Below are 26,397 nucleotides of genomic sequence, written 5' to 3' on the forward strand. Positions count from 1 at the left end.
TCCCTCAAAAGGAGGGGGGTAAGTCTGGAGGGTTTTAAAGAGGATAGGGACTTGAGTTCTAAGTAATTGAAGGGTTTGATTGCAGCATGTAATGAGTCTGAAAAAGATCCCTTGAGATTCCTGAGGAGGGAACCTGGAGAAGGGGATCTGTGGTGGAGGGCATGCTTGGTGAGTGTCTATGAGGAATGGGATGGGAGAGAGGCCTATGCTCTTCAAAGGGGAGAGAGCAGGAAGGCCTTGAAGGCTCCACTGAGCCACAAAATAGGGCCAATAGTGCTTCTCCCTCAAAAAATAATATCAAATAAAATAAAAAAAAGAATCACTGGGGAAGGGGGTTATAAAGTAAATCCCTTACCTCTTCTTTCTCTCAGCTGTCCCTGGCATCCAGTCGAGCTCTGGTTTTAGCATGCTGAGCACCGCAGTTCGTTCATTCCAGCTGGCAAACAGCTGGGTGGACAAACTGCTCAGTTGCAGCTTAGCTGAACATTTGAAGTACACCAGCCCTGCAAGAGAAGACTAGGGAAACTGCAGTCCTAGCACCATTACAACCTCCTTCTACATGAAGGGTGAAAAGCCTGCATTAGCTGTGCTCTCTTCCATGGCTATTATGGTTGAGGACTAAAGATGTTACCTCAGGAAGAGTCACTTGCTACCTCCCTCACTTTGAGGCAGGAAGATGCAGAGGAGTCTGGAGATATTGCCTGAAAACATAAGGGACTAACATTAAATCTCTTGCTCCCGATTGGCTCTTCAATTCCTGAAGGACACCAGAGGAGAGGAACAGCAAAACTGTCTACACTGGAAAGCAGAGCCACAGAACATTTTTGAAGAAAATGGTGAGAACATGGTGTTAATTACAGTAGGAGAAAATATATCTATTAAATTATGGGCAGCAATTAACAAGAACTTGCTACAGTATTCCCATAATCAATGGCAAGTGCCTTTTAATGACACTTGATAGATTTTTTTTAAGAACAAATTTTACCAGTTAGATTGTGTTGCCTCAAGCCAGGTTTAAATTGTGAAGCGTTAGTGACTTGGACCTCATGATTTATGCACTGCCTCTCTGTGCTCTTATTGAAGAGATTCTTCACTAGGACAAAGCTCTATCTAGAATCATCCCAATGGATTTACTCAATATTTTTGAGAACTGAGCTATAGCGACTCCAACAGCTGGCACGGAAGTCCCCTTTTCCTGTTTAAAGAGGACAATGCTAATAACTGATTAGACACTATGTTTGTTTAAACGTTATAATGTTTCACAATCGTTAAACACAGAAATCTGTTTATTTACCCAAACAAAACAGAGGAAATAATTCCAGCCCTCAGTTTTTGAATTTTCATTTAAACTTGTGAACATTAGTTCACAACTCAGATAGATGTTTGTGTATCTATGTACCTCCAAAATACTCATATTTCATAGCCTTTTTCACATTAATATTCACCAACAGTATCACAAAAGTTCTTTTTTTTCTTTTTCATTTTCTTTACATAACTGTAAGCAATAGTAATTCTAGAAACACTAGAGGGGGAAAAGCATAGCAATGTCCACATTACAAGAAAAAGTGCACATTACTGGGTCACAATCACAGTCATTACTTGGAAAACTATATGTAACAAGTAGATATAAAATATCACTGATGCCTTCAACTCATTGTCAAAAACTGAATTACATGAAATTTTGTACATGAAATAAGGCAAATTCAGGAATGCACAAGGAACTTGTTATTCAATAAAAGCTAAACAGAACAAATAGTACAGTAAGCATGAACAAAAGTACTTGTCTCTATATATTCAAAAATAAGCTTGCCTTAGTGCACAAAAAAACACCATTAATGTGTATTCAACCTTATAAAATAAGAAAGAGGGGATGGGAAAAGTTGGGAAGAGGAGAGAAGAATTCAATTAAAGTTGAAGCTGCATCCATTAATCGTTTTTGTACAGTTTTCAGCTAGGTGTAGGCATTACACAAATCACACCAGAAATGTCAATGGCCTTTTTTTCTGTACGTATTTTGTTGAAAAGAATAAATAAATAAATAAACAAACAAACACAAGAGTGCAAATTTTCAGATTGTCACTTGCAACCTCTTAACATTCAATCATCTACATCCAATCGCTACTAAAGGGACTTGTACAAGACAGCAGCAGCGATCATGGAGTTAAATGAGCTAGCTGTAAGAAACCAATTTTTTTTAAATGATATGTCTTTTAAAAAAACCCTCTTCTCTATTAACTGCTAATAAAGCTGCAATATATTACAGGATGGAGGTGAGAATGGTATGAATGTAAGGAAATGCATGCTTCCTTTTGAAGTGATTCCAGAAATGACAATTTACAGTACACAAGGGAAGGGTTATCCAGCATTGAGAGTTACTTGTAGAAAGAATATGAAGCTGGGGAGAAGGGAGGGACAAGGGGTTCTGGAGAGGAAGAGGGGGACTTACAATATCTCCTCAAAACATTTTTAGGACCAGTGAAAAAGTTTACCAAAGTAAAAATGAAAAATTTTGAATGAAAACAAAAGTTTTTTTTTGTTTTGTTTTTATAAAATTACATTTTTGAAAATACAAGATCCTTTCCATTGCAATTGTGTCCTGTGGCAACAGGATTTTGGCAACGTTTTGCCATATACTGCAGCTTTAAGTCCAAAGAGTCAGTAGCACATTCCACTAATATTGCACTTGGATCTTGAACCAATTTTTACCACCACAGCATCGTCTCTTTCCTCCACTTGTTAGAACGAGTTAACAATCTCTAGCCACTTTTTTTATATTTATGCTGACACACTAAAACAAAAAGCAATAGGCTGGACACATTAAAGTACCTCAGAACTATTGGAAGTCAAAGTTCACTTGAAGCACCTTAACACGTCACTTTATGGATCAAGAACAGTGTGGCATTATGGTAATTAACTCTCCTAAAAAGACTGCAGTAATTGAAGCGTCTGCTCTGGGAACTCAAAATGTCATTAGTGGAAACTCCGAGATAAGACTAGCCAACAGGAAGGTCATGTGACTCAGTTCTGCTGCAAAATAAGGTTTTCCAGTTCATCTGCAGAACGCAATAAAAATGCTGCCGATTCTCGATACCCTGCAACAAGCTGCCGCACTGCATTTATTTCAGTTGGACTCAGCTGGGGTCTAGAGCTTGTACTACTGGAGGCTCCAGAGCCGGTTGCTAACTGCCTCTTCATACTGAGATCTGTTGGACCTGGAAATAACAAATGGAAAAAACTGAAGCATTAGGTTTTCCTGCCAGAAAAAAGTTTCACTATGATAGATATGTAGACACAATTCAAGAGCAACAACAAACTGCTCAAGCAGTTTATCAGTAAATGGTGACAAGTAGCAGCTATTCATAGTGAGGGCATGTTGCAGTTCATTTTGACATGTAACAGGTTTCATTCACTCCTTGGCTTCTGCTAACATAGCCCAGGGTACGGGATCGCTGGTGGTGGAAATGTCTATCTCAAAAGTAAATCTTGTATGTGCAGGGGGCGGAGCTTTCTAAGCAACTGGCCCACTCCTGGGACTTTCTTTTTGAAGAGATTGGGATAAACATGAAGCGCCAGAACAAAACGCAAAACCAACTTATTTCCAGCCATTCCGCAGTAACTCCAACAGAATCACAGTTCAAGGCGTCGGATGGGGGGGACGGGAGGAACAACTCCCTACTCAGTGGAGGAATGGAATGAAGGGAGAGAGAGAGAAGCTTGATTAAAACAATAATATATTTGTAAGGCCCTGGGGATGGGCCTGGTAGATAAACAGAAGTTAGCAGAAAAGCTAAGAGCTATACCGATTTACATTAGTTGAAGAAATGGCCCTTAATGTTACTTAATTCTATTTCCTTTTTGACAACCCTGAGATAAAGCTACTGGTAGATAATGCTGATAATGTCATATTGCTGTAGTCACTGAAGTCAATGGCAAACCTCCCATTGACTTCAGGGAAGCGCAGGCAGAGTCAGGCACACAAAAAGAGACTGGTCACACAGAACCTGCACTGTTAAATATTCTCACTTCGAGATCTGGAATTGGTAGCACGAACAGGTGAACTACAAAGACAGCCGAGCCCTCCATTCACATTCACCAGTTTTACATTGGTATGACTGCTTTGTTTTAATTGTTACCCCGATATACATGGGATGAACGAGAGAAGTAGGCTAGTGAATCTACCTAATGGTCATCATACATTACAGGGCAATGACTATATCACGATGAAGCTCAAAAGGAGAATTCTAAGGAAGTAAAATCTCAACACAGCATCCTGAACAAGAGTATACAGATCATAATATCAGCTAAGCTGAATGGCTGTAAGAAGCCATTAAAGACTTCTATACTTATTGTGCCAGTACTGAAAAGTTGGCCATTGAAATATTGAGGGCATCATGTTCCAGATGAATCTACTTTCATTTTTATGTTCTTCCCTGGACTCTCATTCATGTCACAGCCAAAACCACACAGAAAATATATGGCAGAGCACGATTTCTGTAGCAGAACAAATCTTTTTCTGAAATGAGAATGAATGGTTTTGCTCCTCAGCAATCCAGGTTTTTAAATAGTTGAATAGAATATTAAATTTATTTCATCACTAAGTATAAAATTTTGTAATGTTATCGTTTCATTAATGGGCTTTTCCTTGCAGTATTTCAGCACATGCAGTGAGACATTCTCAAAGGAAAGACAGAAGTAGGCCTGATGCCCAATTGGCATAAATTGGTGTGGTTCATCAAACCAATAGAAGCTGAGGATCTAGCCTACTATCTTTAAATGTGCCTATTAACCCCCACAGGGAGATTTTAACTCCACAAAGTGTGTTTTTTCTAAAATCCTAATGGAAGCTGGATGGAAAATTCTATGCCAACTGCAACTAATATCCACACACTGCACATGCAATGGATCAGCAAAACTCAGTTGAAATTCACCTGAGTCTAACAAACTAATAACATAAACTGAATGCTGGTACAAAGAATCACTGAAGATGTGGGAGCTCACTCTATACCCACATCTATACCCAACTGTTTGTTTGCGGCACCTTTGTTCAGCTGGAAGTACAGCTCTTCCTGAGGCCCTTTTGATGATCTTGGACACATATGGGACAGTTACCCAACCTGGTAAGAGAAGAAGAGATTCTAAGTGAAGCAGCTGGATGAGCTGCAGGCTTTGAATCCCACATGTAGAGAGGAGATTGAGCAGGAATTGGTGACCCAGGTTACATCCCAGTCTGAAAAATAAAGATGAAATCTAGAAGAGTTGTAATGCCCCCAAAGAAACCAGACACTTTCCCCTATTTTCTTTAGCCTTTATTTTAAAATTTCCCATTTTAAGTGAAGTAAATCACCCCACCCTTGATGTTTGAATCATCTCTTTCTAAAAGGTAGAGCTGAGCCCTGTACCACTGAAAACCATAAGCACTAGGCACATACTATTTTCAATTCATGGAAGCTTTATGCACCCAATCAGGCTGAAGTTCTATTGTGCTATGTTCTGTACAATCACATACCAAGACTTAGCTCTACCCTGAAAAGTTTACAGTCGAAGAAAGAAAGTGACATACGAAGCACAAGAATAGATAGAATCAAATGTATGTTGGGACTTTTTGGATGACTATAGCTCAGTTAAGGGCCAGCCAGTCCCATCTGTCCTCAGTGTGTCATGGCAGTGGTGGCAGTGCTGCAGGAGAGAGTAGTAGCCTTACAGATCAGTGCAGGGAGCATTATTTTTGTGTAAGGAGCAGCATGGAAGAAGGCACAGAGCCATGTATGTGAGAAACTGGTATGAGCAAACAAGGCTGTCATTGGCGGCAGACAACAGCAGGTTTAAGGCAATGTGATAGACTAGAAGAGCAAATAAGGATGGGCAGATTAGTGAGGGGCCCACAGAGGTCAGGAAAAGAAGCTTGAACTTGATGAAACAAAACATGGGGGAGCTAGTGGTGTTCCCCAAGGGTCAGTCCTAGGACCAATCCTATTCAATTTATTCATAAATGATCTGGAGAGAGGGGTAAACAGTGAGGTGGCAAAGTTTGCAGATGATACTAAACTACTCAAGATAGTTAAGACCAAAGCAGATTATGAAGAACTTCAAAAAGATCTCACAAAACTAAGTGATTGGGCAACAAATTGGCAAATGAAATTTAATGTGGATAAATGTAAAGTAATGCACATTGGAAAAAATAACCCCAACTATACATACAATATGATGGGGGCTAATTTAGCTACAACGAGTCAGGAAAAATATCTTGGAGTCATCGTGGATAATTCTCTGAAGAAGTCCATGCAGTGTGCAGACGCAGTCAAAAAAGCAAACAGGATGTTAGGAATCATTAAAAAGGGGATAGAGAATAAGACTGAGAATATATTATTGCCCTTATATAAATCCATGGTACACCCACATCTCGAATACTGTGTACAGATGTGGTCTCCTCATCTCAAAAAAGATATTCTAGCACTAGACAAGGTTCAGAAGAGGGCAACTAAAATGATTAGGGGTTTGGAGAGTGTCGCATATGAGGAAAGATTAAAGAGGCTAGGATGCTTCAGCTTGAAAAAGAGGAGACTAAGGGGGGATATGATAGAGGTATATAAAATCATGAGTGATGTTGAGAAAGTGGGTAAGAAAAAGTTATTTACTTATTCCCATAATACAAGAACAAGGGGTCACCAAATGAAATTAATAGGTAGCAGGTTTAAAACAAATAAAAGGAAGTTCTTCTTCATGCAGCGCACAGTCAACTTGTGGAACTCCTTACTTGAGGAGGTTGTGAGGGCTAGGACTATAACAGTGTTTAAAAGAGAACTGGATAAATTCATGGTGGTTAAGTCCATAAATGGCTCTTAGCCAGGATAGGTAAAGAATGGTGTCCCTAGCCTCTGTTAGTCAGAGGATGGAGATGGATGGCAGGAGAGAGATCACCTGATAATTGCCTGTTAGGTTCACTCCCTTTGGGGCACCTGGCATTGGCCACTGTCGGTAGACAGACACTGGGCTAGATGGACCTTTGGTCTGACCCAGTACGGCCGTTCTTATGTTCTTAGTGGAGGAATTCAACATGGGGGGAGATGAGATTTGAGTGTCAGGCAAGCCAGACAGCCTGAGCAGACGCATTGTGTGTGACCTGAGAGGAAGGCTGGTAAAAAGTCATTAAACATTGAACCCATCGCACTGCTCTGGGGCAGCTCCTCCCAGCTCAGACGAATCCCTATACACAATGAAGAAGTTATTCCTGTGCCAGATTACTGCTTTCTGTCCCCAGCCATTCTGAAAATAAATTGCAAGGATTTCTTTTATAAAGGGGAAAGTATTTTTCTTTCACTTTCCTTGTATTCAGAAGGAGCTAAACCACCCTTTCTCTAACTTTCCAAAAGAATCAATTGTACCTTTCAGCACAGCCTAGCGCTGAGGCTAATACAGAGCCACACTGGCCCACTGGAGCTCCAGGAGACATAAGAAAAGTGCCTGCTGCTACTCTTTTGTGGGATGCAGCATTCTCTCCTCTCCCACCCATGCCGCAGAACAGCGAGGAGTGAGGGAACAGTCCGTGTGTTCCCCTGAATGCAGGAACTGCAGCTGTGCCCAATCCTTACCTGGGTTATGAAATGGGGCTCTTGCACAGTGCCTCCACAGCACACCTGGGTAAGGGCCAGGCACAACTTACCTACACGAATTTACCATGGGCCAGAGACCAAAGCTAGGTAATTTCATCCTGAAAGATTCAAGTTTCAGAACATTCTGAATGACTGAAAAGCAAAAGGGCTAGAATGGGAGAGTGTACGCAACCTCATTTATAGCTGTCACTAGCGCTCCCTGGATAATACATATAGTGCAGTGATACTTCCATTTGTGCTAAATCACTATGCACTTCACCACTGCCCTGGTCTGAAAAGAAATGAAGTGGGTATGACACACAGTGGCAACACTGTAAGTGTTACCCACACCTAGTACTATACGATAAGAACATCATAACTCATTTGTAGCTTCATCAGTTGTACTGGTTTCTTTGTGAAATAAGTCATAAATGTATCACACACTCTTCACTGTGTATTTTTCTGCCCATCCATATGCAATATCAAATACTCAGAGAGCAACCTGAAGCTTCAGTAATAAGAATTAATCTATACATATTTATATAAACAGGTGGCTAATTATGTAAACATTAAACCATAATTTCTATATAGGGTTATATCAGGGATTTAGGCGCCTAAAGTGACAATTGGCAGCTGAGTGTGACTCTAATCCTGGGTGTACTCCAGTACTGAGCAGTACCTATAACTACTGGGCTATAAAATAGGCTCATCTGACGCTTCCTCAGTTTGTCCTGTTCCAATAGCTGTTCCACTATGGATAAATCATTGGCTCAAGGAGACTGGATCCTGGGCCTCCCACTTCCCCAGTGAGGGCTCAAACCAGCAGGCTACAGTGACATTGTCATGCTTACTTTCTCTGGCCCACTGTTACTGCGCTGTGGCTAAATAATGAAAGAATCACAGCTCAGCAACCATTCCTGGGGATTCCCCTCTGCACCCAGCTTCTCTGCAGCTCCTGGGAGGCAATGCAAAAGAGCCTTGCCACTTCCTGATTCAGGGACTTTCCCCTTGACTGGCCAGGAGGAAGGCAGTGTGGAGTGGACAGATGGGAGTTGTAGTCCCCTGCTTAGCAAATCCATCGTTTATTTCTATGTGCACATAAGCAGGTCTTTTAAAATACTTTTAAATAACTAGTTAATGGACTGCTTTCTCTCCTGAAGCCACCAGTACAAATGATTACATCTGGTGCAAAATGGGCAGCTTAGAAAGAGTTTCTTATACTATTTCTTTCTTCCCTTATGTGGAAATTCATTTCTTAATAACCTTAAGTTCTCTACTAACCTGGCACTGTGCCTGGCACTCCTTTTCATTAAAATGAAATAATAATCTGCATTTTTTGCAATGAACCTTTCCATTTAAATTTCCCCTCGATTATACCAGGCCTGCACCTTTTGGAATACCCTAGCCTGTCACAGAGCATTCCATGACAATGAAAAAAATCTTGATATGCAAGGTGATCAGCTTGCACAGTCACTTTGGTCTGTGGCAGTGTGCAAACAAAGATTAAGCACGTACAGGACACCTGAAGACAAGGTCTGTATTTTTGTTGCTCAGTACTCAAGACTCCTATCTATCATTTTCACCATAGCACAGCTTCTTCAGCAGTGAATTAGACAAAGTGTTCAGACAGATCTTTTTGAGGGCCACAGTGAGACTGATGGATTTACATTTTAACTTTAAATTTAGGGAGTCATTCCAATTACATTCTCCTCATTCCTTTTGCAAAGCTTAATGGTTCTAGTTTAACTAAATCATTCAAAATATTAAACCCTAGGAATCCTCTCTTCATGAACTAAACAATCATTTATCAGATTAGCTGCTGAATAAATCTGATATTAAATACATTGTTGGACAAATGACTTTACTGTAAACTGCAAGATCTATAAGTGAACTAATTATTGCCTCATACGCTATTCATTGATAAGGTCAATTATTTAGAATTCCAGGGTCAGATGTATGATATGACCAATGGTAATATAAACACTGATGACTCATAAGCGGCAACACCATATGTGAATTGTCTCAGCAATAATCTCTTCAGAATTGCACGCTATCAGTGGGTAACTACCAATGTGATAGTTAATAGCCTGCTGAAAGCAAATAATGCTCTAATACATTTAACACAGACTCTCAAATTGGTTGTTATTATTGTAGGCAACAATTATAACAGCAATACCTCATTTAAAAAGGCTGACATGAGTTTAAGCATGTGTTAAGATGTCAAATTGCTTTACCCCATGACAATTAACCAACTTTTTTCATCTATCAAGGTGCAAAAGGCAATGGCATTTAGCTATAACAAAAGACACATTCCCAAGAAGTAGGGACACTGTCCATACCTTGAAATCTATTATGAATAATCTTTTTACTGTGTAATTTTTATTCAAATATTTTTCTTCAAGTGCCACTGAAAGTGGTTAACATGCATTCAGATTGTTTCATATCCTATTCCAATAAAATTAGACTTTAATAGTTGTTTTTATTTGTTATTTTTTTCCAAGCGAGCATTATTTATTATGATTAGAAGTATGATTTATTATTTTATTTTACATCTACCATGTTTCTCCTCTTTCTCTCTCTCAAAAGAGGGCAGATATGTACGAAGCAATAATTCTCAGTGCTAGGACATCTCAGGCCAGGGTAACAGACAGTAATGTATTGGACTAAGTCTTTTTTCTCCATTCTGTATCCTTTCCCTCCCCATCCCCACCCCAATTGCATGGGAAGCAAAACACTCAGCTAATTCAGTTAATGGAAACACAGCTTTGTAGCTTGAGGATGGAAAAGTTAGAAAAGAAAGATGTCTGTAACTATTCACCATCACACATTTTCAAGTAACAAGCACAAGACATTTACTTGGAGATAGAGGTGATGACTGAGGCCCACCAGTGTCTGCCATCACAGGAATACACCAACCTCATCCTAATAGATGACCCCTGCTCTACTACACTGATAAAGGTGCAAAATAATGTACCCTTCCATTATACCCTGTCAGAGAAATTTCTTCCTGATTCCAAATGTGGGGGTCAGTTTAATTTTGAGCATGCCAGCCTGAACCGCCATACATAAGGATGCTGGGGTCCATACAAAGTAGAAAAGAACAAGCATATTGGAAAACTGTTTCCATCGCTCTCAGTAAGAGGAAGAAATGAAGATCATAAGACGGAAGTCTGTCGATAATATAGGGAGTTAGGAGACTCCCAGCTCTACTATGGAGCTGACCAAGTCACTTAACTTCTCCGAACCTTATTTTTCTCTTTTGTAAAATGGGATGAATAATACTTTCCCAAGCTCTTGCCCCTGTCCCACAACCCTACATTTATTCACTTTCCCCCCACACCTCTCAATCCTTAGCTCACACTTCTACATCAGGCTACTTCCTCCTTTCATTCCTCACTGTCTGGATGCCAACAAGGGGAGCATCTGAAAGCACAGGAAAGACAGTCTTCCCACTTTCAGTTCCTGTGCCTGGCAACACAACAGATTCCAGCAGCCAGACAAGCAAATACATGGAAAGTCCTGCTCAGCCCCTACAGCCTTGGTCTGGTGCATGCTCAGTCACACTGTGGGGACGGCGCATGCCTAGTCCAATTGGCAAGTCAGAGTCTGAGGGGATGGAGCGTGCTCAATGCAGACAGAATCTTTGGAGAATTTAGCTGCCAAACTCTAACAACCTCGCCCAAGCATGTGTGAACTGAAATTTTTCAGACGCTCAGAACCTGGCCAAATCTGGGTTAATTTTCATGGGGATAGCAAGAGGCACATTTCTGACACCAGCATGGCACCCCCACCCCCGGCCAAATTTCAAGCCCCCTGCTCCAAAGAATGGAGATGCTAGAGCATCTCATTGGAACAGCTTGAGATTTTTTTTTAATGTGGGAAAAACAATGTATTTTCCCCCTGATCTTTTTCTCAGAAATGGCTGAACTGTTTTATTTGAAACTTCCCCCAAAAATTCACTTGACATGGAAAATTTATAAAGCCGCACACAAGTGACCAGGGAGCTTCTAAACAGGGGCTGCTAACAGGGAGTTTTGCAAGGGAGTTTGGAAGGGAGGGGGGGGTCCCTTTTCGGTCCTGCCTGTTCCCCTGTAGTCCCCTTAAAACCTATAATCCAAACCATATTCCAAAACCCCTTTCTTTAAACCACCCTTTCATTAACTAGGAGACAATGCAGGCAGACGCCCAGCAGCAGAGTGGGGGCTATCCAGTTTATTGCACTGAGTGCACCATGTATGATTACCTGCCCTGTGGACGGATGGCGTATGTGTGCAGTCGGTGCAAGGAGCTCCTGGCCCTCAGAGACCACGTACGGACTTTGGATGCCAGGGTGGTGGAACTGGAGGAGGTAAGAGAGGCACAGAGGTATGTTGATGAGGCTTTCCGGGACACTGTAGAATTGTCCCACCTCCGCTCAGACAGCCTCTGTGCTGTTGAGGAGGAAGAAAGGCCCAGGGAAGCAGAGCAGTCAATGGGAGCAGAGGGAAACCTTCCCATAGTTGGGACCCTCCTTCCAGAGGGTGCTGGGGTTGTCTCTCGCACTGAGGTTACCTCTCTGGGGGAGGGAACTCCAGTTGCTAGGAAAAGGCAGGTGTTAGTAATGGGAGATTCGACCATTAGAAACATAAATAGCTGGGTTTGTGATGACCAGGAGAACCGTATGGTGACTTGCCTGCCTGGTGCAAAGGTTGTGGATCTCTCGAGGCATCTAGACAGACTTATGTGTAGTGCTGGGGAGGAGCCAGTGGTCGTGGTACATGTAGGTACCAATGACATAGGGAAGGGTAGGAGAGACATCCTGGAAGCCAAATTTAGGCTGCTAGGGAAGAGACTGCAATCCAGGACTTCTATGGCGGCATTCTCAGAAATGCTCCCAGTTCCACGCACAGGGCCAGGTAGGCAGGCAGAGCTTCAGAGTCTCAATGCGTGGATGAGACGATGGTGTAGAGAGGAGGGGTTTACGTTCATTAGGAACTGGGGAAACTTTTGGGATGGGGGGAGCCTATACAGGAGAGATGGGCTCCACCTAAACCAAAGTGGAACCAGACTGCTGGCACTAAACATTAAAAAGGTTGTAGAGCAGTTTTTAAACTAGGAGATGGGGGAAAGCCAACTGCTGCAGAGGAGCATGTGGATCGGACACAGACTTCTCTTAGGGGAGAGTCTGATGATAGGGAATCTCCAGGTTATAGTCAGGAACAGAGGACAGAAGAGGATAATGTAAGGGCCAGATCAGATGATAAACAGTCACATAAAAAAGAAAAGGGCAGACAAATAAACAGGGACAAGTTTTTAAAGTGCTTGTACACAAATGCTAGAAGTCTAAATAATAAGATGGGTGAACTAGAGTGCCTTGTGATAAAAGAGGATATTGATATAATAGGCATCACAGAAACCTGGTGGACTGAGAGCAATAAATAGGACACAATCATTCCAGGGTACAAAATATATCGGAAGGACAGAACAGGTCGTGCAGGGAGAGGGCTGGCACTATATGTGAAAGAAAATGTAGATTCAAATGAAGTAAAAATCTTAAGCGAATCCACACATTCCATATAATTGCTATGGATAGAAATTTCATGCTCTAATAAAAATATAACATTAGGGATCACCTATATATATAAAATATAACATTATCGACCACCTGACCAGGACAGTAATAGTGATGATGAAATGCTAAGGGAAATTAGAGAGGCTATCAAAATTAAGAACCCAATAATAGTGGGGGATTTAAATTATCCCCATATTGACTGAGAACATTTCACTTCAGGATGAAATGCAGAGATAACATTTCTCGATACTTTAAATGACTGTTTCATGGAGCAGCTGGTACAGGAACCCATAAGGGGAGAGGCAACTCTAGATTTAATCCTGAGCGGAGCGCAGGAGCTGGTCCAAGAGGTAACTATAACAGGACCGCTTGGAAATAGTGACCACAATACAATAGCATTCAACATCCCTCCGGGGGAGGGGGGGGGGGGGCGGAAGTACACCTCAACAGCCCAATATTGTGGCATTTAATTTCAAAAGAGGGAACTATACAAAAATGAGGGGGTTAGCTAAACAAAAGTTAAAAGGTACAGTGACTAAAGTGAAATCCCTGCAAGTTGGATGGGCCCTTTTTAAAGACACCATAATAGAGGCCCAACTTCAATGTATACCCCAAATTAAGAAACACAGTAAAAGAACTAAAAAAGAGCTACCGTGGCTTAACAACCATGTAAAAGAAGCAGTGAGAGATAAAAAGACTTCCTTTAAAAAGTGGAAGTCAAATCCTAGTCAGGCAAATAGAAAGGAGCACAAACACTGCCAGCTTAAGTGCAAGAGTATAATAAGAAAAGCCAAAGAGGAGTCTGAAGAATGGCTAGCCAAAAACTCCAAAGGTAATAAAATGTTTTTTAAGTACATCAGAAGCAGGAAGCCTGCTAAACAACCAGTGGGGCCCCTTGGCGATCGAGATACAAAAGGAGCGCTTAAAGATGATAAAGTCATTGTGGAGAAACTAAATGGATTCTTTGCTTCAGTCTTCACGGCTGAGGATGTTAGGGAGATTCCCAAACCTGAGCTGGCTTTTGTAGGTGACAAATCTGAGGAAATGTCACAGACTGAAGTGTCACTAGAGGAGGTTTTGGAATTAATTGATAAACTCAACATTAACAAGTCACCAGGACCAGATGGCATTAACCCAAGAGTTCTGAAAGAACTCAAATGTGAAGTTGCGGAACTATTAACTAAGGTTTGTAACCTGTCCTTTAAATTGGCTTCGGTACCCAATGACTGGAAGTTAGCTAATGTAACGCCAATATTTAAAAAGGGCTCCAGAGGTGATCCTGGCAATTACAGACCAGTAAGTCTAACATTGGTACCGGGCAAATTAGTCGAAACAATAGTTAAGAATAAAATTGTCAGAGACATAGAAAAACATAAACTGTTGAGCAATAGTCAACATGTTTTCTGTAAAGGGAAATCGTGTCTTATTAATCTATTAGAGTTCTTTGAAGGGGTCAACAAACATGTAGACAAGGGGGATCCAGTGGACATAGTGTACTTAGATTTCCAGAAAGCCTTTGACAAGGTCCCTCACCAAAGGCTCTAACGTAAATTAAGCTGTCATGGGATAAAAGGGAAGGTCCTTTCATGGACTGAGAACTGGTTAAAAGACAGGGAACAAAGGGTAGGAATTAATGGTAAATTTTCAAAATGGAGGGGGTAACTAGTGGTGTTCCCCAAGGGTCAGTCCTAGGACCAATTCTATTCAATTTATTCATAAATGATCTGGAGAAAAAGGTAAACAGTGAAGTGGCAAAGTTTGCAGATGATACTAAACTACTCAAGATAGTTAAGACCAAAGCAGATTGTGAAGAACTTCAAAAAGATCTCACAAAACTAAGTGATTGGGCAACAAAATGGCAAATGAAATTTAATGTGGATAAATGTAAAGTAATGCACATTGGAAAAAATAACCCCAACAATACATACAATATGATGGGGGCTAATTTAGCTACAACAAGTCAGGAAAAATATCTTGGTGTCATCGTGGATAGTTCTCTGAAGATGTCCACGCAGTGTGGAGAGGCGGTCAAAAAAGCAAACAGGATGTTAGGAATCATTAAAAAGGGGATAGAGAATAAGACTGAGAATATATTATTGCCCTTATATAAATCCATGGTACGCCCACATCTCGAATACTGTGTACAGATGTGGTCTCCTCATCTCAAAAAAGATATTCTAGCACTAGAAAAGGTTCAGAAAAGGGCAACTAAAATGATTAGGGGTTTGGAGAGGGTCCCATATGAGGAAAGATTAAAGAGGCTAGGATTCTTCAGCTTGAAAAAGAGGAGACTAAGGGGGGATATGATAGAGGTATATAAAATCATGAGTGATGTTGAGGAAGTGGATAAGGAAAAGTTATTTACTTATTCCCATAATACAAGAACAAGGGGTCACCAAATGAAATTAATAGGTAGCAGGTTTAAAACAAATAAAAGGAAGCTCTTCTTCATGCAGCACACAGTCAACTTGTGGAACTCCTTACCTTAGGAGGTTGTGAAGGCTGGGACTATAACAATGTTTAAAAGGGAACTGGATAAATTCATGGTGGCTAAGTCCATAAATGGCTATTAGCCAGGATGGGTAAAGAATGGTGTCCCTAGCCTCTGTTCGTCAGAGGATGGAGATGGATGGCAGGAGAGAGATTACTTGATCATTGCCTGTTAGGCTCACTCCCTCTGGGGCACCTGGCATTGGCCACTGTCGGTAGACAGATGCTGGGCTGGATGGACCTTTGGTCTGACCCGGTACGGCCGCTCTTATGTTCTCATGTTCTTAAAATTTCTGCTCGTACAGTTTAAGTTTGGCAAACAACTGAAAACAGGGTTGTGTTATGAAAAGTGTCGGGAAACGTTAACTATAGTCATTGCTACCTCTGCTACCTATAACAATAGTATTGTTTATTGCCTCATGCGCCCATTCTAGGGTTGTTTCCAGGTAGGGAAGTAAACTCAGATTGTCCCTTACACTAAGGCCCCTTTATACTGCTCTGGCAATGTAAATGGGTTTTAACATGTGATTATATTACATCTACTCCTACTTCAAGGCCCCTTTATATGACTACAGTCAGTCTGCAGAATTTTTCTATTCAGTTGCATGGTACCCAAATGTGTCCCCTAAAGGTCTAGAGGGTTCAGTCTCCTAAAATTGTATGCCCCTTTCATCCGTGTGGGCTTTAGGGCGTACAACAGCCAAGAGCAATCTGCTTGGAGGCTTCTTGCTTTCTACACTGCTCTCTGCTTCTTCATGACAGCCTGACTCATACAAGGGCTGTCAAGGTCTTTGCCAACCTAGAGAGCTTCCAGGGAGGGAGAGGGAGAATCCATACACGTTATTGCAGACTCCATGTAAAATAAGTTGAACTGATTTACCCTGTGGATTTGAGGTGGGGAGAGAGAATTTGGCACTTTCTGTTTATTCCTTTCCTGTTCTGCCCTCCCCAGTTCCCTATGTAAAACCGAGGTGCCTCTTGTTCAAGCTGCTGCAGCCCCATCCTTCCTTTCCTTGCCCATCATTGCCTTTCATGGCTCCCCCGCTACACTTGTATAAGGAACTAATCACGATTCTATCATTAGACCTGTGGAAGCACAGGTTGAGGAGGGCAGCACCACACAGCAGGGTATAGACAGGTCCCTGATGAGAAGTGGGGCCTAAGTAATTGGGCCAGGGGATGCCTCGATTTGAAGGATGGGATCAGAGAAGGGAGGAAATTTACAGGGCACGAGGCAATCAAATTTAACGAGTTATGTCATATAAAATGCACGTCGATAATTAAATGAGTTACGTCATATAAAAAGACATGTTGATTTGACTATTAGATAAGAGAGCTAATTGGAGACAGTAATTATATTACTGTAAGGAAATGTCCAGAAATAGATATTTAATCCATGAGTTTTTATCCAGCTTTTGCAAAAGGCTTTATTTTGTAGCAGATGACAGTATGTATCTATACACATCCTGACTAAAGTGTGGGCTTGTTTTTACACTGTCTGAACATTTGTAAACAAGGCATGAATGTCAGATGGGGATTACTGAATTAAGAAGAAAATGTTTTTTCAGAATGAAGACTTCTTTAGTAAAGGAAACAATCAACAAGCAAAATCCGCTCTACAGAGAGGGCACACACTAACCCTTCCCAATGTACTCACGTAAACGCTAAAAGACAGCAGTGTAGCTCCGTGCAAAAAAGAGCCATTGGAGCAGAGGAACAATTGCCCACAACTTCCCTTTGGGCTTTTTTGGAAAGAACAGCACCACTCCAGAGCAGTCCCATCCATGCCAGTTAGTGCCCACAAACAAGCCAACAAACTCTCATAGTTAATTGTACAAATGTTGGTGACAGATCTAATCATCACAGACACTCTATCTTCTTCCATTGCCAGGAAGAGACCATCAACTAATGCAGTCAGTGCAGTTTTTACCCCACATAAATGCCTATAATCAGATCAACTGCAATCAAGGAAATCTAAGGAATCAAGAAAGAGTCAGAGTTGCCTTGCCACAACCTGCTCAATTACCTTTCCTAAAGAGGAAGAGCTCTGAATGGCCAAAAAGCATGTCTCTCTCAGCAACAGAAGTTGAGCCAATAAAAGATATTACCTTACCCACTTCGTCTCTCCAATTTCCTAAAAGCAGCAGATGAGACTCAGGCCAGTAGTTAGCCAGACTGTCAACATCAGGTGTTGGTTTCTGAACTATGGTGTATTGTTCTTGTTGGTAAGAGGAATACAGAAAAGGAGCTGGATTAAACATTTTTTCTCACCAGGTGACTCATGCAGGGTATCCTGAGGTAAGTAAGATGCTAAGAACAAATTCTAATAATTTTCAGCAGAAGGCATGGGCACACTTGTGGAATCTTCTGATTAAGTACCGGTCTGGGCCCAAATGGGGAAATGGTTTGATAGTCATCAGGGCAGAGGGGTGAATGGCTGACCAGCTTCTGGTGCAAGACACACAGTGGTACTGGGGCCATGGATGTTGATAACTCAGTGGGCAGATGGTAAACCTTCATGTGGGACTGCAGAACCCTTGCCACAGGCAACACAGGAATATACCACAAAGAGGCTGCAGTACTCCGGTGAATTTAATAATGCTTGGTTTCTTGGGTCTATTAGTTGTGCAGTGTCAGGAAAGCTCCAACCATTGTTTCTCCTACAAGGCCCATTATGGTCCCCAATTGTGGCATACCACTTGGCACTCACAAATTAAAGATACAAAGAAATTAAAAAGAAAGGGTAGTTCACAATCACAGTTGCTAGCCAAAGTAACCACTCTTTAGGATATTGACAGTAGTATCTAATTTTTTTAATTGCATATTGAAATGAAATAGAATACTTCTGATGCAGCTGTGCAATTCAATGAAATATGGAAATAACAGCAATGTATTTTATTATAAATTGTGTGAAGAAAAAAGCACAGTTCAAAAATCCCCTGTTGTAGTTAATCAGGACCTGGCATTATGTAAAGTGTACTAGGACAACACCGATGGCCTCTGTTGAGTAGTTAAGATATGGATAACTGTTTAGAGGCCCAGTTTTGCTCCTATTTAAGTCAATGACAAAACGTCCACTGACTTCAGCAGTGGAAGCTGGGTCTGTCCTCATGTGCCCACAATTTAAAAATATATTGCAAAAGTGAACAGCGTTTTCTCAAGAAAACTAGTTTCCAGGGGTGTCTTATTCTTATGAAAATATTTTCTCAGAGAACCTTTTCAGCATCTTAAAAAACATCTGTGCACATGGAAACAATTACAACAGCAATTTTCCAGCTTTGAGTTAAGAGTTTTGACAGCTAAAATATTGTCCTTTTAAAGACTTTCAAAAACTCAGTTTAAGTCAGTCTCCAACGCTAGAGACAGAGGAATATTGTCTTCTGGTCCCAGGGACACCATGTTCAGGCTCACTGTTGCAGCCCTGATAACAGTGGTAACAGTTTGAAAACTCTCAAGAAAACTAATTAGCATAGAGAAAACTGAGGACGAGACTGAACAGTTAATCGCTTGCAGAACTAGGCCTACTGATTTACCCTGTGCACCTGTGGTATCACTTTCCTCAATGAGAGAAAGATCACCCAGGACAAAAGCCAGTAGTCCCTGTCCTCTGGGACATTCTGTAAATCCTCCTTTTGGATACAAGAGACCCATGGTCTTTCAATGTAATCATTTTTTACTGACAGATAAGAGCATAGTCCTGTTACCACTGGGGCAAAAATCATTTCCTATAGTCTATATCCACATGGAATCAATATTTTTTATTATTCCAAACAAATGATACAATTCTTGTTTGTTTGTTACTGTTATCTGCTACTGTAATGAGTAAGAAACCTTGGCTAACCAAAAGACATCACTACTTTTTTTCAAGAGGGTCCTGTCACCTCATGGTGACACAAAATTACCTACATTATTTTCAGCTCCAGGTAATAGGAACTCAACAGGTCTATTTTACACTTGTCATGTCCAGTCCTCAACCTGGGGTAAATCACTGCAATCAGTGGAGTCCATGGAGCTATGCAGACTTACACCAACTGAGAAATTTGTCCAAATTCATTTAAGTTTGAAAGGTAGAATATAGTGTTTTTCAACCTTTAATTAGAAAAATGCAAGCCAATAGCCACATTTTGTGCTCTACTTAAAACTAGACATAACAATAGACCAGGTCCTCATGAAGCTGTGCCTATTTACACATCAGTGGGGGATCTGACCCAATATTTGTACTCAGCTTTGTTAAGGACTTAGGGCTTGATCTTGTCCTGTTGTGAATAGCCCCATTTAAGCCACAAGGGGACTACACACAGTACTAAGCAGTATGCCCAGAGGTTAGCAAGGCTGGGCCCCAGTCATGTAACCAATACAAGCCTACAGATACAGCACCCTTTAGATTAGTTTTCAGTATTGTGGGAGGTAAATGCATCCACAAACACACACCCACACACATTGGTAAGGAAACTCACCACTGCTAGAAGCATCGCTGAGATTTAGCAGCCCACTTCCTAACCCTCTGTAACTATGGTAACTGTAGGTCCCATTTCCATTGATGTACAACACCTCCTGTGTGCTGGAAACAGCTGATGTTGAGTAAGTGACCTGGGCTGGCTCTTGTTTATATTGTTTGTCAGCTGGAGCAGCTTCATCCTGCCAAAACAATGTTACATTGTAAGGTTTCAAATAGTTGTTAAAGTTCACCTTGAATGAGAGAGGCTATTTTATTGTTATTTAAAGCTCCCCAAGTGTTACTTTCACAACAGTGTAATAAACAAGAAACAAGCACGTACATGTTTTCAACTGACAGTTTATCAGCTGAAAAGAAATCATGAGAATAACCACGAACATACATTTCCTACAACCACTACAATTTATTTATTTGCATTTTGCTAGCAAATCACATGATGGATGCTTCCAAACACACAGGAAGACACAGTCCCTGCCTGGAAGAGCTTACAATCTCCTGAAAAACTCAACTCTAAATCAAAATAAAATGGAAGGAACTGAAAGCAAATGATTACACTCTGGCATTTAAAGCAACCCTCTTGGTGCAGAAAATCAGTTTTTTCTTGTTATGACAAGCCAACAGAAAATGCATTGGCATGTTCTCTAGGTGGACTAATCAGCATCAAGGATACCAGGAAATAGCAGGAAGGAAAAAGAGAATGAAATAATCTTTTCCATATCTGTGGAATAATGTGGCATTACGACACAGGACACCAAACCTTTCTGAGCTGGAAACTTTTGTTTGTTTATTTTGCATATGAGTTTGAAGAATCAGACACAACCAAGATTATTCAAGTGAAAAAACTGTATTCTTGAGAGAAGCTTTTAAACTATGTTGCAGCAGAATACTGGGACATCAGATAATTAATTGCATTAATAACCAAAATGGGCATTTGGGCCATTAATTCGTACTAAGGCATATATTTGCATTATTAAGATACTTAGCTGTACTGAATTCCACTATAAGTTCTCTTCAATAACATATAAGAATCCAAATAAAGGATAAAAACTGCAATGCATTTTTGCCAAAAGTTTAATGTAATTTACTTTTTATCCTCAAAGGTCATGCTGTCTGTTATAAAGCAGAATGGATTTATTTTCCTGTGAGAAAATATTCAATAAGCTATGCAGTAAAGTTTTAGCTTGGAAAGAAAGCTTAAAACATCATCCATTCCCTAAAATTTCCAAAGCTGCTGCCTTTTTTTCTGATTTGATATGAAGACTTTTTCCAAAACTAGATGATATTTCCATTCACATACTCAGGGCCTGATACAGTTCCCAGCAAGGTTGATGAAAAGGTTAACTTAAAAGGGAGTTAGATCGGGCTCTCAATCCTTTTTTACAGGGTTCCCTTGTGTTTTAAAAAGCATCAGCTTCCTCCTACTTTGTCCTTGCAATTATACTTTGGATAAAAGATCCTCTCTCTGTCTATCCAGGTATTTATACTATGTTCTACAACAGATTTATTCTTTCCTTCAAGTGTCTTTGCTTTTAAAATGTGGAAATGAAACAAACTACAGTACCACAATTCTGAGATATTTGATGTTCTGCGCTAGTTGATCAATACTTTCTTGGTAGGTACAAACAGAACAACTGGTAGTCTTTACTTCAGGTTTTGCAACACAGGCCTGTATGGAATGATGCCTGAAATCCAGACTGCGGAATTGTTTACATTATTCATGAGGAATATTCAGTATTATGAAAAAGACATTGAATGGTTAAACTCTAGTAACGTGTCTGAAAAGAAAAGGATGCTATTCTCCAAGAACCTATGCTTACTCACTATTAAACACGTGTGCCTAATCTCTGTTTCCCAAAAATATTGGGAACACAACTCAAAGGAGCAGTGGTCAGAGTATCACTTGCATTGCCACATATTGAAACTTTGTAACCCTAATTCGCCTACATTTGCACCAGTCTTTTCCCTTTAAACAGGCATGTGTACTTTTAAAAACAGAGGAATAGATAGAGCTGTATACAATTTTCCTATAAGACAAAAATATTTTTGGCCCATTATTTAACAAATAAAATAAAAATGCTAGAACAGATTAAAAGTAACAATATAAAACAATACTAAAATAAGCTTGTGTTTCTGTCCACTTTGACTAAAACCAAAATTTTTAAGTTGTTGAAAACAGTAGGAAGTTTTCTCTTTTTGAATAGGGATCTGGTGAACACACAGTAAAGGGAAACAAGAAAATGGAGTTAAGCCTGTAAGATTCTGCATTGAAGCCACTTCTAGAGCCACTGTTTGCATGAGTGAAATCTACAATTACATGACACTACCAGCTCCTTTTAATTGTTTAAAAATGTATTTAAAAATTGTGGATTGACAGAACTCGAGACTATTTTATTCACAAAACAAGTACAGCATAAGCCAAAGTACAGCATAAAGACTGACTTAGATTTACTGGCCAGATTCTCAGCTGGTATAAAAATTGGCATTGTTCCCTCAATTTTTGAGTGTGCTCCAATCTTTATGTGCATTCCATCTTCGGCTTCTTCACTGAGACTGCCAACAAAAACATCAGCTATTGCCAACTGTGGTTGTGTTTTTCGTGATGCACTCAAAAATCATATTAAAATGCTGACATGGGTCATACTTTATATTAAGGACACATTTATAAATAGATTACAAAAGGTTAATAAATGGTAATATATGTTTTAATAAATGGATAGTCAATCATTACAACATGCAACTCCTGTCTGTAACATGCTTATAGAACCTATCAATCATTTAGGAACCCTTTCTAAACTATTTATAAATGTACTTTTAATATCAAGTCTGATCCACTTATGGCTAGACACCTGTTCATCTAGCATTTGATTAAAATCATCATCTTTTTGAAAACAAATGAGATCACATCCTTCTAAAAGTGTTTCTTTTTTCATTTGGTAAAGCAAGTACTTAGGACCTGAGCACATTGTCCAGGAGCTGTTGGAATACATGGGTTAGATCAGAGAAGACCATAAATACCTTTCTAGCAAAATAAGAAATAAGTTACTTATTTGTTTTAGAAAATAGCAGCTTACACAAGTGCTTGGTAAGATCATTACCATGGCATTTATCACAATAAATACAATTTACTTATGAGCTTAAGTGTGTAATGAAGGAGAATTTTTTCCTAAGAAAATAGGCATAAATATATTTTCTAACCACAGAAGTGATTAAGTATACATAAAGAGTAGTACATTATTTGAAAAATGTACATGTTTCTGTAAAATGTACATTACACAAAAGCTGTACTTTAAATTCCAAGCAGCTGAAGACTAGCCTAAAAGAAAAAACACGCACAGCAATATCGGTCAAACATAATCTCCACCAATAACTTGTGAGTACAAAAAGTTGGGTAGCCAGGCTTCCAGGTTTCGACTAGAACGCCTAGTCAAAAAGAGACCTTGGTGGCTCTGGTCAGCACAGCTGACTGGGCCACTAAAAGTCTGGTTGGCTGCAGTGGCCAGCTCCATGTGGCTCCCAGAAGCAGCCGGCATGTCCCTCTGACTCCTAGGTGCAGGGGGTTCCACACACTGCTCCTGCTCGTGGTGAAGGCGCCACCCCAATGCCAACTCTGCAGCTCCCATTGGCCAGAAACTATGGCCAATGGGAGCTGCGCCTGCAGACAGGTGTGGCACGCAGAGCCCCCTGGCCATCTCTGCACCTAGGAGCCTGTGGGACGGGTTCCCACTTCCCAGGAGCTGCCTGAGGTAAGCACCTTCCAGAGCCTGCACCCTGAACACCCTCCCACATCCAACCCCCTGCTCCAGCTCTGAGCCCACTCCCACACTCCGAACCACCCAGCCCCAGTCCAGAGCCCATCTTACAACCCCAAACCCCTCATCCCTGTCCCCATCCCAGAGCCCGCACCCTCAGCTGGAGGTCTCACCCCTCACACTCTAACCCCCTGTCCCAGCCTAGAGCCCCCTCCTGCACCCTGAACCACTCATTGCTGCCCCCCCAGCCCACACCCTCCGCCCAGAGCCTGTATCCCCTCCCATAGCCCCCTCCCCCAGCCCAGAGCCCCCTCCCACACTCCAAACCCCTCTGCCACACACCCCCAGCCTGGAGACCTCTCCTGGACCTCAAACCCCTCATCTCTGCCCCTACCCTGGAGCCCATACCACCAGCCAGAGCCCTCATCCCCTCCCAGACCCCAACTCCCTGCCCCGGCTTGGAGCCCTCCTCCAGCACCCCAAACTCCAAGGTTTACAACTTGGCAAAATCTGAGTGGATTTTCCTTGGGGGAGCAAAAAGCTCATCCCTGACATATAGACCACCCCCTGTCAAATTTGAAGCATGGAAGTGCTGGAGCTTTGCAAAGAAAAAGTCACCAGAATTTTTTTAACATGCATAAAACAATAGCCTGATTCTTGCAAACAGCAGAATAATTTTGGGTGAAATTAAAAAATCAGGCACAGAAACATTAACCTCAAATCACTGAAGTTTGGAAAACTTATAAGCAGCTGAGAACCGGGCCTTCCAATGAGACATGTCAAGTAACTTCAATAATAGGCATTGTTAACAGCTCTGTCTATAGGAGACATGGGCAAACTACGGCCCATGAGACCGTGCTGCCCAGCCCCTGAGCTCCTGGCCGGGGAGCCTAGTCCCCAGCCCCTCCCCATTTTCCTCCCTCCCCTTCAGCCACGTCGCTGGGGGCGGGGCCACACTCTGGCTCGCCGCTCCTGCTGGGCAGCGTGGGGAGCACAGCTGGCTCTGGCCAGGTGTGGAGGCTGCAAGCTCTTGCTGCTGGTAAGGAGGTGGGGAGCAGGGTGGTTGGGTAAGGAAGTGGAGGGTTCCGGGAGGCAGTCAGGGATGAGGGGGCAGTTGGATGGGGTGGAGGTTCTGGGGGCAGTCAGGGACAGGGAGCGGGGGTTGGATGCATAGGGGGTTTTGAGGGGGGCAGTCAGGGGAGCAGGAAGTGGGAGGGAGCAGATGGGGGCGGGAGCACAGCCTTCCCTACCTGGCCTTCCATACAGTTGCACAACCGCAACGTGGCCCTTGGGCCAAAATGTTTGCCCACCCCTGCGCTATAGTATATATTGTCCTAACACAATGCTATGCTTTATATTAGGTTTATCACGTCATAGAATCATAGACTATCAAGGTTGGAAGGGACCCCAGGAGGTCATCTAGCCGAACCCCCTGCTCAGATTAACTCTCTTGGGTTTTAATTTTATGAACAATAAACCTGGAAACCCAGATAGCAGAATAATACTTTGGCATATCATGGGGGCAAAGTTTTCCTTTTATTTTAATTTGAATAAAGTTGTTGACCTACAGTGATCAGCAGTGACGAAAATTTTATTTCTGAAGAGGTCACAGATGTGATTTTGTTTGGCTCTAGTTTTGGTTCCCACTTCATTAAACCCCATTAACAATGTTTGTTCTGGGATCACTATCCACTGACCAAGAAAAAGTATTTACCCCTGACAGGCCTGAACCAAATAAATACAAGCCTACAATGCATATAGAGTGAAGCTCAGCATAGGACTCAGGCGTAGGCCTTGTGTGGACCCTCTGCCTAGTGTAAATTTAAAGCATTATTTTTTTTATATTCCTTTAAGATGACTTTTTTTAAAAGAGTCTAGGCCAGATACTCAACTAGTATATGTTAGCATTAGTTCCACTCACTTCAGTGAAACTATTATGATTTATGCCAGCTGAGGATCTGTACCTGAGTGCATAATCACTACATACTCAGAAAGATCCATTAGTATGGCCTGTGTTCAGTGTCGTACAATACTTTCATGCCTCTATATGAAAGGCATGTCTCACCAAAATTTCCGTTCTCTGTGTTCAGAGGTTAATAACTCAACCACAAAGTTTACATCTGGTTGAAACTTCTTGTACAAAATTTCCATTGGAAGCTGAACCTTTGGATTCTTTGCAGTTTCTCAGGTAAATCAGATATTTTAGAACTGTCAAAGAAGAGGTTACGTACCTTGTGCAGTAACTGTGATTCTTCGAGATGTGTGTCCGTATAGGTTCTCCACTCTTGGTGTCAGTGTACCCCATGCACACTCGATAGGAGATCACAGAATCATAGAAGATCAGGGTTGGAAGAGACCTCAAGAGGTCATCTAGTCCAGCCTCCTGCAGGAGGTCAGTCTAGACGATCATAATGGTCCCTACTGACCTTAAAGTGTATGATTCTTTAAAGTCTATGACTCCTGCTCAAAGCAGAACCAACACAACTAATCATCCCAACCAGGGCTTTGTCATGCAGGACCTTAAAAACCTGTAAGGATGGAGATTCCACCACCTCGCTTGGT

General features: G+C 41.4%; 1 protein-coding gene across 4 annotated transcripts in view; it reads right to left on the reverse strand.

The window, feature by feature from the left end:
• Positions 1-1,301: 1,301 nt before the first annotated feature.
• NOL4 (nucleolar protein 4) overlaps positions 1,302-26,397 on the reverse strand; it is a 273,762-nt gene continuing 248,666 nt past the window's right edge. For all 4 annotated transcript variants that reach the window (XM_030553010.1, XM_030553009.1, XM_030553011.1 and 1 more), the window contains 2 exons: positions 20,088-20,268; positions 1,302-3,212 (listed from right to left, as the gene is read on the reverse strand). In XM_030553010.1, coding sequence (XP_030408870.1) covers positions 3,019-3,212; positions 20,088-20,268 — 375 coding nt within the window. In that variant the 3' untranslated portion in view covers positions 1,302-3,018. The remainder of the gene's footprint in view (positions 3,213-20,087; positions 20,269-26,397) is intronic.

This window comes from Gopherus evgoodei, chromosome 2, assembly GCF_007399415.2.
Source record: "Gopherus evgoodei ecotype Sinaloan lineage chromosome 2, rGopEvg1_v1.p, whole genome shotgun sequence".
NCBI classification, from domain to species: Eukaryota; Metazoa; Chordata; order Testudines; family Testudinidae; genus Gopherus; species Gopherus evgoodei.